Source organism: Lingula anatina, chromosome 6 (assembly GCF_051362555.1).
Source record: "Lingula anatina isolate TDL-2025a chromosome 6, LinAna3.0, whole genome shotgun sequence".
NCBI lineage: Eukaryota > Metazoa > Brachiopoda > Lingulata > Lingulida > Lingulidae > Lingula > Lingula anatina.
The window spans coordinates 8,012,593-8,027,392 of NC_141772.1; the positions used below are offsets into that span (position 1 = coordinate 8,012,593).

A 14,800-nucleotide genomic window follows, 5' to 3' on the forward strand; every position below is an offset into this window, starting at 1 on the left:
TTATAATAAACATTAAAATATTTTCAAAATAAAGCTTTTTTTCTGTGTTTTCCTCTAGTTAAAATGAAATAGCCTGTCAGTCATGTGACCGGAAAGTGGGGGAATCCCAAACATGGCTGAATTTGTGCCGCAGAAAGTGTTAGAATACGAATCCTTTGTAAATGAGCGGTTAAAGGGAGATCTAAAGTAAGCATGGATAGATTGAAGGCAAAGAATAACCAATTTATTTATTTGTTTCAATATAGAAGAACGTGTTTGTGTAAACCTGCCTGTTGACACATCTGTGCTTTTAATTTGTGTTTTCTTTTCTTTAAAACTTATTAAATGTGATTTATGCTAGGATGCGGAGTAAAGGACCCGTGCCAAAAGGTCAATGAAAAACTTACCCATTAATAAAACTATCGGCTAAATATTTTAAAAAGATGCATTGTGTTTTAGGAAAGTTCTGGATGAAAGGGATAAGATTTACAGTCAAATGTCAGAGTATTTGCAACTGCAAACCATCATTGAAAAGCTGCAGGTAATCATGCTGATAATGTTCATTTTTTCCTTATATTTGTATGTGTGCTTGAAAGCAGGCCAAGGAAATGAATTAAAAGCAACAGACTATTTTTAAAACAGTTGAGACATACATGTAAACAGTTTTATTGAAATATTGAAGTTGTTTATCAGTTAGATATCAATTTGTTAAAACAAACAGTAAGTACTATTTTTTGTTAATGTGAAGCATCACCAGTTTGTTGAAGACTGTTGTTCGTGTCATTCAAAAATGAAAGGATTAATTACTTATTAGAGAAAAAAAAACAAACAAATGCCACTTGTAATATGTTCTGTCATTTGATTGCAGGACACCAATTTGACAGAGGAACCAATAAGAACAAAAATAGATCTTGGCTGTAACTTTTATGTACAAGCAAAAGTGTAAGATAAGATTTTCCATAATGTTTTAACTTATTGAAAAAAGTGTAACCCTTGAATGTTTCTCTTACAAATCTGGGTCTGTTAGCAGTAATACCTGTAATTGCAAATATTTAAGAGTGTCGCCTCTTTTTGCCAAAATTAGGATCAAAAGGGGTGGGATGGCTTATTTGCATCAGAATGTTTATTTGAAGGAATATGGTGTCTTTAAGTGCCACTAACTACATCTACATAATAAACATTTCTAAAATTTTTCAGGCCAGATGCATCCAAGATCTTTGTTTCAGTTGGTTTTGGTTTCTTTGTTGAATTCACACTTCCTGAGGCCAATCGCTTCATAGACAAAAAGATGTCCCATCTCAATGAAATCTCTTCCAAGCTTACTCACCAAGCTTCAGAAATCAAGGGGCACATAAAGCTTGTGCTGGAAGTTAGTTACTTTTATTTATTTCAACGTATGTAATTCTGCTGCTGAGAGTGCACTTAAATTTTGAGTCTTGGGCACAGCTTGTTAAATTTGGCATCTATAGACATTTTGTCCAGTCTTGTACTGAAAAAGCCATGTGTTACATAATTGTTTTTCTGGAATGTATGTTCTTTTATTTAGAAGTTGCTCTTTTTCACTTGCTTACAGAAACAGTGAGAAAGAATTGTGATTATTAATATATATAATTTTTTTTCACAATCAAGGGGATACGTGAACTTCAGCATCTAGATGATGGCACCCCTCCTAGTCAAACTAATATCAGGGAATGAAGAAGGGAAGTGGTAACTTCTGAGATCCAACTCAGTGATGAAAATATCCCAAAGGATGCCCCTTCTACAAGTCATGATGTTGTTGGGCACAGGTGGCATATACGTATCAGAGACTGAGCAAGAGACAGGAGGAGGTGTTTATAGGAGTGAAGCAGCAAGAAGGCAGCTCCCAGTGCAGCTCTGTGACATGACCAGAGCTCGACTGACGTGAACACCATCTGTTTTTGTGTGAATGTGACATAAGTCCAACAAGTAGACCATGGTCATCATAATGGCAGGAAGTTGGTTTTTATCTTGAAGTTGTTTATTGTGATTCAAGTTACTGAAAATGTGAATCAGAGGTTTTTAGTTTGGAAATCAACTTGGGAGTACAAATACAAGACAGATTCATTGGATTGTTTAAATACTAAGGCACTGCCAAATGTCAGTGGGATGAATTAAATCCAAGAAAATTTAATCAGACTAATGTAAGTAACAAATGTGTTATTATAATTGTTGTTATAATAATAAAATAATAGTAATTTCTTTTAGTCTTAAATCCTTAAAATATTTTCAGAAGACTTTAAAGTTAGAAATGATAATTTAAGATAATGATTGATTATATAGATTAAATAAATAAATAAATTTGACTTATATATTTCCATCTGTTTAGGAATTTGAGCAAAAAAAAATGTCTTGAAGTCAGTTTACAAGTTCAATAAAATAGCAGATTGCAACCATGTGGTTGCTGAAAACTATTATAGCATTTTGTCTATTTAAATAAAGGCCAGAAATCCAAAAACTGGTACAGTGCTTTTCAGTTTCACAGCCCCAGGCTTCAACCTGCTCTTATTACTAGTACTTCAAATTGATAGCAATCCCCTCATTTTTAAAAATAGAATAATAATGCATCATGATACAAAATATTAAATTTTAATTTTCCACCCAATATCAAATGAGACAGTTTTTGTAAAAAATGCACACAACATTCTTATCCTTATAAAGTGAACAGATTTTTATTTCATATCTCATTTTCTTCACAATCCAGTAATTACAGTACAGGTATATGCACCTTATACCTATTAAGACACTGCAAAAAATGAAAGTCAGATTTTCAGTTTCTTAATGCAGTTTTTTCCTTGCCAACATGCATGCTGTAGAAAAGTTCTTTTATCTTTCTGAAATCACTTTTCTTCTCCCAGGCAGTATTCTCCATATCTCAGCAGCTAAAATTGCAGTTTCTAGAGAAATTGAGTCTTCATTCCTTGCAACAGTTCTGTAAACATTAACTCTCATTAAGTTGCTGAAAATCTCCTTAAAAGATTATCAATACAGACTTTTTAGCCATCTTTTTTTCCCCTGTTTGTCCTCACTTTTGTAAACAAAAAGCAGTGCAATCCAGCATAAAATCTACAACATGCTTTTAGGTGTTCTTTTTTATTATGTAACTTGTCCTCTCCATGTACATTGTCTATGGTCTACAGAAAATGCCTTGTCATCCTTCTTTGGAATCTGGTTTTGGTATTTGAAGTTTCTGAAAAGTATAGCAAAGCAAATAATATTTCCCTTTGTCAGACTATTTTTTTGCAGCAACACCATATACTAGTTGTAAATGGAATAACATCTGTATTAGTCTTCCATTCTCTGTCAAACTGTTAATGTAACCACTTTCATATTATATAAAATGCAGCTTTGACAACTCTTGCTCTTAAAATACTTTGAGTTCTTAAACAAAGTACTTTGCATGAAAAAAAAAACTCTTCACAATATAATATTTAGGAACAAACCAAATTATGTGAAACTTGCAGCTTTATATGCCTATCAAATTGTGCTAAAAACATAAGAACCTTCTTAGTTTTCTCTACACAGCTCCTGAAGTCCTTTACTACTTCTGAACACAGCACGGTGGCATTGGGGTTGTCACGGTAACACTGTAAAACTTTTTCTTCTAAATCTTGACAAACGGGAGAGGCAACTTTAGCCCTGAAATGTTATAATTTTTAATAATGCATGTTGTTTATAAATTACGAAAAATTGGGTGAGTTAACCAGAATTCAAGAAAAAAAATTCCCCCAAATTATCCATTTCAAAAATAGAATGTGATGGTCCTCAAATAATAACACAAAACAACGACATCTTTCATTTCTTTTAAAAAAACGTTGCAAAAAAGTCTTTCAATGCAGTTGTCAGTGTTATATTACATTTAATGGGAAATCAAAGTAAATCACTTGCATTTTAACTGTTAAATAAAAGAGGAATCATTGTTACTTAAGTCAACTTACGTCTTTGGTCTAAGCTCTACTAATTTTTTATCACTTTCTTTCATACTGGTAAAGAACGCATGTGCTAAATCACATGGAATGCATATTTCCTGTATTAGACAAAAAAAGACAAAGGACATGGCATTAGCTGACAGCAACAGGACTGCTCTAATATAATTTCAAGGTCAAGATCTTCTGGGTCATTGAGCAGTATGTTGTAGCATGAAGAGGTAATGATAATGAATTCCCTTGAATTAAAAAAAAAGCCTTCATTTGGCTTACAAATTGATTTGGGCTGAAACTGAAGAAAGCCTCTGTTTGTATGAGCACTTCATGCATTATCATAAATGTAATATATAATAGTGGAGTCAGGCTGAGCAACAGTTATCAAATCCTTATGTGTTAACAGAAAAAATTAAAGGTGGCTTTAAGGAATTAGTAAAATTTTCTGCCAATGTTGTTTTTATATTACTTCTCAGTTAAAGATGCATACAAAGTCAATTTTTTGTCACAAAAACCAACCAAATGCCAGCATATAGTTTCAAGTAGTATAACTAAGAGAATTACCAAAAGGCATTGTTTAATTTTACCCGAAAATGATGTTTGAACAGATTTTTCTGCTGGCATTCTAAGCTGTATGTCAATGGGGTAGGAAAGTAGGTCACAGAAGTAGGTTAAATTTACAACCATAAATTTAGAGAAAGGAGCAGTCTAAAGGTCTTTTATGGCTGATCGAGTGATCTATTCAGTTTATTCCTTGGCATGTCAAATTTATTTGAGCCATATAAGAATCTAGTAGAAGTGGTTTACATGTGTTACTGGGAATCCACACTCCACTGATGCTCGGTTCGTATGTACCTTTAAAGGGATGTCCCTTTATAATGCCATGTTCTAAGTCTTTGTCTATCCAGAAATGCACCTATCAAAGTTATGGAATCTAACTGAGGTAATCTGATTATGAGGGGTGATCATTAAAAGTATATATAAATATATGAGTAGATGTTACCATTTGACCTCTACATGGCATAGCATCTAGGTCCACAAATATTTTGCTTGTGGACAAATAACAATCTTTGGACTGCATCTTATCAAACTGATAAATGTTTTTACTCGAAGGAAACTTTTTTTTTTCAGAATACAGCAGGGAAACAACACCAAAACAATTACAATGAACATGCACATCAGCACTATGAAGATATTTAAATGTAGAATCCCCCAACCCAAAATTAACCAAAAGCCAAGCAAGAAGGAAACTTACTTTATATACTCCTCTAAGTTTGGCAACTTCTCTTTCAGTAAATCAAACATCTCCACGGCCATTTTGTCAGCCTCTTCTTGCTTTAAACCCAAAAATAATACACTTGTAGTAGTCAAAAAATACCACAAGACCACTGTGTATATGGAAATAACTTTGGTTCTAGATATTTGGTTACTATGTATATAGTTTAACTTGAAGTGTGTTAGACTGCATTCCCAGAGATTTAGATCAATCAATCTGGATCCACCTAACTCCCTGGGGGTTCACGCTAAATTGCTGTCAGCCGAGATCGCACGACAGTTAATTACCCCCTTACAGCTTTTAGTAGGCGGGACAGACATTTAAGCAGGTTAAGCTGACACCAATCTAGTGAGACTCCCCAGGGAGATAGATCGATCTAAATATCTATGGGAACAGGGTCTAAGTCTTATACAGGGAAATTTAGAGACTATATGGCAGTTTCTTCATTGTTGTTACCAAAGAGATAAAACAAATTGTAGAGGGCAAAATGGATGCAAAAGCAATGTCACGGGTATTTTTCTTTACACCTACTTCACAATCTATATAAAAGTGCGTTAGAGACAGCTATAGAGTGAGGATAATATATGTTTGAAATAACGTTCACATGAGGATGCAATAAAGTGCCCAACCTGCCCTCCACATCAATGCAAAGCTGTGATCACACAAAAACCACTTTTGTAGTAACTACAATTTTGTAATAATATATAACTTAATTAATATCTAAAAACCAATACCTTCTCAAAACAACTACAGTAACATACATATCACTTGAAAAGATTGAATCTTTACACTACACTGTTCTATTCTTTCTAGATACCATGAAAATGAACTCACCCCTTCCTTTAATTTGTTCGCTGCATCATCAAATTCACTGTAACATGTGTCTAACTCCTTTTCTAATTTTTCTATGTATGCTTTTGTCTGAAAAAGGTAAAAAAGAAATTCTTTCTGATTGAAATGAAAACAATATGTAACATCATAACACATGCTCATTAATCACAGACATGCAGAGACTGTTGTTCTTCCTAAATTCAGCTGATTTAAGGATATTGATCCTGACAATTGACATTTCAAATGCACTGTTGTTTGCAAATGTGTTTTACTTTAGTAAATTTAAGAGTGGAAAAAATATAAAACAGTCACTACATAAATACACTAAAATCCTGAACACAGTCAAACAACATATAAAACCCACACTTTACCTCTTTTGAAACAGCTTCTTTTGATGCACTTTCTGCTGAAACACCATCATCCATCCCTAATCTTGAACTCGTATCTAAAAAAATATAAAATCATCCTATTATGAAGCCATCCAGTAGGATAGAACAAAAAAATGATTTTATTTTAATTCATAACATGAAAACATGCACTAGGAATGTGACTCAATTGTATTTATAACATGTAAAACATGATCAAATCTGCTTTATCATTTACTTCAAATACAAGAAAATTTTACACATATGGAACAATATAACACACTCAAGTATGTACATGTATTACAGCAGCAACAGATAAAAGTAAGAAGGAAGCAAGGCTGTCAAATACATAGACATAAATGGAGTTGTACCTTTTTCTACTTCTGGTTGTCCTGTTAATCTTCTTAGCACAGAATCTGTTATCTACAATGTCAAGAAATATGTATACTCCTTCAAATTATAACAACCACTTCCACCAAATAGTGGACCAAAAAATAAACAAAGTAAAGAAATAAAAATGCAATTCACTATTCAGCTTCTTTAGAGATGCTTTTCCTACAGCGTCTTTCACTATGTCTTTTGGATTTGATGGATGATGGCATGATGATGAAATGGCCTTGGCTCCTACTTAATTTTTGAATGGGCGTGAAGTTGCTGGTCAAACAGCATTTCAGCATACTGCCAAACTTATATCTGAATGATAGAGGCACTGTTCAAGTCACCATTATGTGAATTGCTAAAAACATTGAAAATTCAAAACTCATATGTTTATGGCTGAAGTGACTAAAATCAACAATCATATTACATTCATATATCATATTCATATCATACTGTATATGTTTGATTTTTTTTCAAAGTAATGAAATGTTGCGTAAGCTCGTATGCTTTCACCCAAACACGAATGATATGATGCAAAACCAGTGCAGCATAGACATTTGACAAATACTAAACTGCAAAACTATGTCTATAAACTGCACATATTTTATTCTGTTACAACATTTTAAACTGGAATTTAAACTGGTGAAGTGTCTGTAGACAGTGTAGTTTAAGATAACATTTGCATTTAAATTAAAAGCACCATTCTCAACAAATCACATGGTTTACCTTTATGACACCTATATTCCCATCTTGGTCGTCTACCCTTTCTATTGTTATATCTCGCACTTTACTTCCATCGGCCCCCATTCTGAAGCAATTTGATAAAAATCGTAAAAATAGTGGTGCGACGAGCACGCAACACGAGGTCACTCGAAGGTCACTAAGGCCAAGAGCCACTCCGCATGGAATGATGCACGGTTCACAAAATAGTATTTTTGCGACCCATATATACTTATAAACCGTGTTCATTCTATAATATTTTTCTTTTTATGTATTTTTCACATAAATTTAATTTTTTCTTATGGTTACCTAAATTACGTTACACTCTAGCTCCGCACTGTTATGGGGGCGAAAAAAATACTTGGGCTGGGGATCGATCAGTCTACATAGAGCACTGCAATGTGACAGATGGGTAATATTATTCCATGCGTATTCGTTTAATATATTCTGCAGTTATGATTCGTGATTAAAACGCTGCATTTAGTGCACATGTGTCATATCAGTGCAAGGAATATTCTAACTATTTGAATCTCGCTTGGAATTTGACACTGAAGAGTAATCAGTGAGTCAAGCACAGCAGAAGGAACCCATCTTCACAAAATAAGGTAATAACCAAAAGTCCAAACTGCGCGGGTACTGACCTCAAGTCAGTGAAAATGTTTATTTTACTTCGTACATACGTATTAGACAGTGCACTTAATTTAAACGAATCCTTAATTTACATTTCATACTATTATATAATTGTTAATTTTAAGGTGCCGAGCATAGTACCTTATTGACGGCTGATGCTGATGATATAAGAGGAGGGCATGAAAATGGGATCATCTCCCTATGCCTCAGCATCATTACTCAAACATATCCTTAGTTCTCCACATTGTTACTCCCATGAGATGACTCACCAATATACTCCACTAACTTCCTCCCTCGCTCCTTTGGTTTTTTAAGGAGAAAATTTTCTCCCTTTTATGTCAGGTATTCAGACCTATGGTTATGTTTTAAAATAAAGAATTGTTTTCATCTGTTGCATTTTTACCTGTGAATATACATAAAGATATGCAACCCTGATATGCTGAAAGTGAGGTGTTGACACAGAATGTATTTACTAATTATCTACTTGGAATTTTTATCATTCAGATATGTAGGAGCAGCTTGGAATATTGTCCACTGGTGTCTGGTGAGATGGCAGATAGTGAGATAAGGGAGGGGTTCCTGTGTCCTATTTGTGTAAAGGACTTGGGGACAATATCACAACTACAACAACACTTTGAAGATGAACATTCAACAGAGGATAAAGCGGTGCTGCAGCAGCTTAAAGGTATAGGTTATTTACCAGAGATATATTTAATCTCAATGATACACTGGCAGCAACACATAACAAAAAAATTGGTACTGGACTTAAAAAGTAATTAATGCAAGGATCGGACTTTGGATGGGTTCCCAGACCCTATTGTACTAACAGTGGATCAATCTATCTCCAAGGGGATTCTCACTAAATTGCAATCAACTTAAGCAGCTTAGATTTATGTCGTGCCTACTGAAGCTGCTATGAGGTAATTAATTATCTTTAGCAGCTTCAGGCGTGGTCCTTTGAAAGAGGTACATGTACGGTACCTCTCATATGCAAAAGGGAAAAGAATGTTAGTGAGCCAGTGAGTTTGTCACGTGACAGGTCAAATGGCTATAGGTATTTATTTGAGGACTTAGTCCCCAATGTGGGAGAGATTAAATATCAGTCCTCCATGGTTCAGTGAGTGTTGCTGATAGGGGCTTCAGGTGGGTGGGTGGGTGGGGGTAAGTGATGAATGTTTCTTATCATAATTGTATGGTAAGATTGACATCTTTATGGGGTGGGGTGGGATGAAGGGGATGAAGTCTAGATCTGCTAGTGTCATACATTAGATGTTAATGTCTCTCCCAATTTATTTCTTAACATATTTCACTTATCTGTCGTAGAATTTTACTTAGTTAATTACAGGAGAAAAAGTTATCAAACTCAATTAAAGGCCTTTTAAAATTTGTTTTTTATAACTTTGACATTTCTAAAATGTCCAGTTGATCGCTCCTTACTCTGACTGCTTTGTTTATCATCTTTCACCAGGACTGTTTGGCAAGGCCAAGAGGAAAATCTTGGCTGCAATTGACTCTGATGAAGAAGACACAGTGGACAGTGGTCCCAGTGGTCACCCAGGGTCCAGTACAGCTGTGTCCCAGTCTGTGGATGCAGGGGGCATAGATCCCACTCTGTGGGAGCCGCAGGAGATAGGTATGGTATTACATAAGTTTATAGTATATAAAATACGTGTGTTTGTGTGTGTGTGTGTGTTTGTGTGTGTGTCAGTGTGTGTGTGTGTGTGTGTGTGTGTGTGTGCATACTCATCTTAATTAGCATCTGCACATACACATAACAGGTAGTCATCATGCTTATTTGCAAAAAGCCTGAAATTTATCTAATTACAATACTTTTCAGGTTGTACAAGAAGTCACACTGATTTCTTCAAACCTATCCGAGATGCTAGAATTGACCGCTATGTGGTGGAGACAAACAAGCTCATCATAAGACTGGACAAACTGGTCGGACCAGATGTACCGAGTGACCCTAGCAGGAGAAAAAGTAGATCATTTTATATTGGTTATTATTTTTTGGAGGTTTAAACCAAAGACAACTATTTTCATGTAGTTACTATACATCTTATACACTCTTACTATTTCTTTATAGTGATCACCCTGCTTTTATTTTATTTTGAAAAATGAATTATTTTAATGTTAAATTTGTGTATTAAACCAGTAGTACCCATATTATGAGTTTGTATTTAAAAAAATGATTTCATGATCTGAATAAGAATTAGATTTTTCTCTGTCAACAGCTAAACATTGAAATTGTTTACCTCCAATATTTTGATAATTGTCAATTTTTAGCTGTTGATTGAAGAAAAACTTACTTTATTTATATAACATCACACATTTGATAAATTCTTCTCTGATTTTATTATCTGTTATTTAATCTGTTTCAGTATTTGAGAAGAAAGTTGTCCAGTGGGCACCCGACTCTCACGTCAACCTGTGTATGACATGTGGCAAGTCGTTTGGTATAATGAGACGACGCCACCACTGCCGTCTATGTGGAGGTGTCATGTGTGATAAATGCTCAGAATTCTTGTCATTCTCTTATGCTAGTAAGTTTTCTGTTTTTGTTTTATAGGTTATGTCTTGTCTTTATACTTAAGGCTACATATTATGTAATGAGTTAAATAATTATGTTGATTTATATACAAATGACAAGAATTGTTGAGGTCACAGCAGAATCTGATGTTTGAATTATTAAAAACTTAATTTTATGACTGCTAGTCTTTGTACTCCTAGATGAATGGTGAAATTCAACAATCATGTATATAAAAAAATTCTGAAGATTCAGATTTAAAAGTGTTTGTTATATATCTCCTGTCCAGAAAAGCTCACAGATCCTGCATTTAAACCTGGCAATGATACCCCGCTGGGTATTGGTTTCCGACGCTCCAATAGCACAAGTAGCCTCAATTCCATGATGACCCCTGAAGGCGAACCCCACATCAGAATCTGCTGGGAATGTCGCAAGCTTCTGGAAAGGAGAGCACAGCAGATGGAACACAGAAACTCCAGGCCTGTGATTGGTCAGTTTTATGAGGTAAGTTTGTTACATGCTGTGTGATTGGCTGTTGATTAAAGAGTTTCACAAGTGCTTATCCTCACCCTGTCTCGGGTATTGTAGACCTTAGTCAATTTGTTTAATTTTGCTTTCCTTTGATGTTATAGCTTAGAATATTGAAGATTACAGTTATAGCTACTGTGTATATATCTTTATAATGCTCTCGTAGGGAGAGTTGTCATAATACTGTAGGTCTTAATTTTCTGATGTTGAATAATTGTTATATCTCAAATTTCTACCCACAGTGGTTGAATACACACACAGCTTCTTTTTGCTGATGAATTTTTTTATTGAAATTAATTATTTATACACAGTACTTATGTCACAGTGATATATTATACACATTATTGTTAACCCCTCTGAATTGTCTTTCAGAAAATGCGCCAGCACATGGAGACAGCAGAACAGTTGATACCTGTCTACACACAGGCTGCTGAGTCCTTGAAGTAAGCATGTTGTTGTATATTGAAGTGAAAAAAAGTCAGTTGTCATATTTAAAGCTTGAATAAATTTCCCAATAACTTAAGGTTATTTACTGGCAGGTATAGGAGCAAAAATTAAATGAGTCGAGAGACTTAAGACTTAATTTGTTGAAAGAGAAATCATTATGATTTAATTAAGGGGTTGCCAAATTTAAAAAGAAAAAAAAAGACAGGAAAAAAGTGATTGGGTGCTAGTTTGAATGAATGACTCATTATAAGAAAAAGTTGGCATTGATCATTGTAAGTAAAAGAAAACATTTAATTAAATGGAATGATTTCCTGTGTTGTCTTGTTAATATTGCAAATAATAGGTAATGTATTTTCTCTGAAAAACACTACTTATCAGATGAATGATAAATTAGTTATATGCACAATTATTTATCTTTCAGTCTTGGCGAAGCTACTTACAATCTTGCTGATGCAGAGGAACAGAAAAGGAAACTTGTTAAACTCTATGAGCAGATTGATGCTCTGAGGTAAATACTGCATATTACAGTATCTTGTCTTAGTAATTAAGCTGAAGTGGAAATTTAAGAGGTTGATTTGTCAGCATTATTGTTGGCATTGGTTGTTTAAAAATTATTATCTTATTTTTAATGGCAGGTTGTTTCCTTTAAGTATTTAGAGTGTATTTGGTATTATAAATTCCTTTTTAGGTAAAAAATCTAGAAAAATAAAAGAAGGTTATTTTCTTATTTCATTAAGAACATGTTTATTCCCATGTCAAGTATGCAGAAATTGTGATTGTTTCAATGTTTTTTTTTTTTTTTTTTTTTTTTTTTTTTTTTTTTTTTTTTTTTTCGTTTTTTCAGTAAGAGAATAAGCTCAATGGGATTGAATGACACAGAACCTCCTCCAGCAAAAATGGTGCAATTGCAGAAAGCTATACGCTTCCATGCTAGTCAATTTATACAGGAAAATTTAATGGGGCTCACTCCCCTCCCAACCCAAGAACAATTGGTGCAGCTCCAGGCCAAACGAAAAGCCGAAATACAACGAAAAATAATGCTCGAGAGACAGGCCACGATGGAACGCCAAGAAAAAGAAAAAAGAGCCAGGGAAGAGAAGGAACGAAAGCAACAGGAAGAAATAAAGAGACATCAGAGAAAATCGTCCAATGATGTCATCCGAGTGAGGTCACCGTCTAGAGGTCATCAGGTGCCGAATAAGGGGTGGATGCCCCCTGACCAGAGCAAGGCCATTGCGGCTACTCCCGATGATGACCCCATGGTGCAACAGATGAACAACATCAAACATTACATCAAACAGGCGAAGGATGCTCAGAAGTGGGATGAAGTCCACATGCTGGAAGAAAATTTAAAGATGCTCCAGAGTGAATTTTGGAGGCAGTCTGGGTTTCAAAATTGATTTGTTTAAAACCGCTATTTGTAGTTGCTATGATCATGGTAAAATGTTGACTTATTGGGTGCATTTACATTCAGTTTGGGTCCAATTTGAATTCTCGAGGCAGTCTGGGTTTCAATATTGATTTGTTTGGAACCGCCAGCTATTTGTATTTGCTATGATCATGGTAAAATATTGACTTATTGGGCGAATTTACAGTTAATTTGGGTCCACCCTTATTGGTCTCACACGTCTCCATGATTATCCCAAGCTCACCATAGCCAGCAAATGTAATCATTCTGTAGAGATGGCATGCACCAAGAAGAGTCGTAACAACTTGCCTGTAAATCCACCTATGAAGCCCCCCCCCCCTTCCCCCTCAATGTGGCCAACATTTTGGCCAAGTGAATGTGCTCTGGATCAAAAATGGCAAACCCTCCTAGCCTTTTAGACTTCTCAGCCATGTCTCAGCAATGGAATCCCCAGCTTACATCAAAAGTTGTTCTGTCAGTGTTGTACTGTTTTGTGTTAATTAGATTTGCTCACAAGTACTTGAAGAGGCTCATTCATGAATTTGCTTCATTGATAATAATGGTGGTTTGTAATTTTAATGATTTATTCATCTAACTACCAGTAACTCATTATATATCAGTGAAAATTGATATGTTAATATGTTTTATTGAAGGCCACAATATTTATTCATGTCTTCAAATGTTCACTAACAGCCCTGTTGCTGTTTTGTTGGTTGCTATACAATGATGCTAAAAATAAACAGACATGGTTTATTACCGGAAAAGTTTCATATACGTATTTTCTTCTTACAGAAATAATGATCATATCAGAACTTACATAGTAACTTATTTAATTCCTTATGTTCAGATAAGAAATGAGGTGAATTTTTTTAATACAATGTTTTCCCTTGTTTTGATATCTTTGTTTTCAATCCTTTATCCGTAATTCAATATGTTTCTCTTTTGTTAAAGTATGTGACAGACTTAAACAAGGAAACAAAACTGTTGTATGTGGTTTCAACCAGACGTGGATCCTATTGTGTAAGGAAACTGTTCTTAGCCCGACATTTTAATGTTAAAATCAGTCATGGAAGTATCACCTTAATATTGGTATATACTACCAGTTGACTCAATCTTTTGTTAGCATTTAATTACACTGTTAACTTTACATCATTGCAATATAGTGAAAGGTGCTGTTGGATCATGGGAACATAAAATGCCCAAAAAAGAAAAAAATCTAAAATATCTGATAATTATAATTTCAATTTGAATCTGTTGTAAAAATATAGTTTATTTGTGCAAATTGGCTTCCAAATTCAAGTTGTTATGATGTTATGCCTCTCCAATTTCATAAAAATGTTGATTGCACATTGTAGCAATTATAGAATTGTTTTGAAAATATAGCATTTAATTTTTTTGTTTTGGCCATTTTACTGCATAAGTGAAAGTTTCAATGGGGCAACACTTATAACTTAAAAGTTGCTGGTGAAAATTTGAAAAGCAAGATCTTCATTAGACTCTAGATATAAAAGAATACAATTTCAGGCACAGCCGTAGTATACCTCATAAGGGTGTCAATTTTTTGATGTAGAAAATCCCGAGTCAGTTGCAGCGGCTATCAACTAACATTAACTTTAAGCAGTTATGTAAAGTTACATTATTAATGGCAAGCTCTGTGGTCAGTGTACAATGCTACTGGTCATCAACATGTTTTCATGTTATATGTATTACAATTGTACAAGCTGTTGGACCTTTGCAGTCCTTACTAATAAACTACTGTATATCACCATCACT

At 34.4% G+C, this 14,800-nt stretch overlaps 3 protein-coding genes across 3 annotated transcripts; 2 read left to right on the plus strand and 1 right to left on the minus strand.

The window, feature by feature from the left end:
* The first annotated feature begins 39 nt into the window (after window positions 1-39).
* Window positions 40-2,411, plus strand: LOC106178647 (protein UXT). The gene is made up of 5 exons (XM_087015038.1): window positions 40-186; window positions 439-520; window positions 848-921; window positions 1,177-1,348; window positions 1,609-2,411. Exons 1-5 carry the CDS (start codon window positions 113-115, stop codon window positions 1,672-1,674), a joined length of 468 nt encoding a protein of 155 aa, XP_086871164.1. The 5' UTR covers window positions 40-112; the 3' UTR covers window positions 1,675-2,411.
* Window positions 2,412-2,641: 230 nt separating this feature from the next.
* Window positions 2,642-7,682, minus strand: LOC106151641 (MICOS complex subunit mic25a). The gene is made up of 7 exons (XM_013525004.3): window positions 7,494-7,682; window positions 6,761-6,812; window positions 6,396-6,469; window positions 6,028-6,114; window positions 5,173-5,252; window positions 3,501-3,636; window positions 2,642-3,187 (listed from the first exon to the last, which is right to left on the minus strand). Exons 1-7 carry the CDS (start codon window positions 7,572-7,574, stop codon window positions 3,149-3,151), a joined length of 549 nt encoding a protein of 182 aa, XP_013380458.3. The 5' UTR covers window positions 7,575-7,682; the 3' UTR covers window positions 2,642-3,148.
* Window positions 7,683-7,813: 131 nt separating this feature from the next.
* Window positions 7,814-14,795, plus strand: LOC106178636 (rabenosyn-5). The gene is made up of 9 exons (XM_013561902.3): window positions 7,814-8,092; window positions 8,622-8,802; window positions 9,586-9,750; window positions 9,955-10,098; window positions 10,499-10,660; window positions 10,934-11,148; window positions 11,545-11,615; window positions 12,041-12,127; window positions 12,464-14,795. The coding sequence occupies exons 2-9, from the start codon at window positions 8,667-8,669 to the stop codon at window positions 13,017-13,019; spliced, it is 1,536 nt and encodes a 511-aa protein (XP_013417356.2). The 5' UTR covers window positions 7,814-8,092; window positions 8,622-8,666; the 3' UTR covers window positions 13,020-14,795.
* The last annotated feature ends 5 nt before the right edge of the window (window positions 14,796-14,800 follow it).

Bases quoted from the DNA above. Each gene is read 5' to 3' on its own strand.
- LOC106178647 (XM_087015038.1), top strand. From the start codon at position 113: ATGGCTGAATTTGTGCCGCAGAAAGTGTTAGAATACGAATCCTTTGTA. The intron at 187-438 runs GTAAGCATGGAT...ATTGTGTTTTAG, and splicing joins CGGTTAAAGGGAGATCTAAA to GAAAGTTCTGGATGAAAGGG. The intron at 1,349-1,608 runs GTTAGTTACTTT...TTCACAATCAAG, and splicing joins ACATAAAGCTTGTGCTGGAA to GGGATACGTGAACTTCAGCA.
- LOC106151641 (XM_013525004.3), bottom strand. From the start codon at position 7,574: ATGGGGGCCGATGGAAGTAAAGTGCGAGATATAACAATAGAAAGGGTA. The intron at 6,115-6,395 runs GTAAAGTGTGGG...TACCTTTTTCAG, and splicing joins AAGAAGCTGTTTCAAAAGAG to ACAAAAGCATACATAGAAAA. The intron at 3,637-5,172 runs GTAAGTTTCCTT...ATAACATTTCAG, and splicing joins AACTTAGAGGAGTATATAAA to GGCTAAAGTTGCCTCTCCCG.
- LOC106178636 (XM_013561902.3), top strand. From the start codon at position 8,667: ATGGCAGATAGTGAGATAAGGGAGGGGTTCCTGTGTCCTATTTGTGTA. The intron at 8,803-9,585 runs GTATAGGTTATT...ATCTTTCACCAG, and splicing joins GGTGCTGCAGCAGCTTAAAG to GACTGTTTGGCAAGGCCAAG. The intron at 9,751-9,954 runs GTATGGTATTAC...AATACTTTTCAG, and splicing joins GTGGGAGCCGCAGGAGATAG to GTTGTACAAGAAGTCACACT.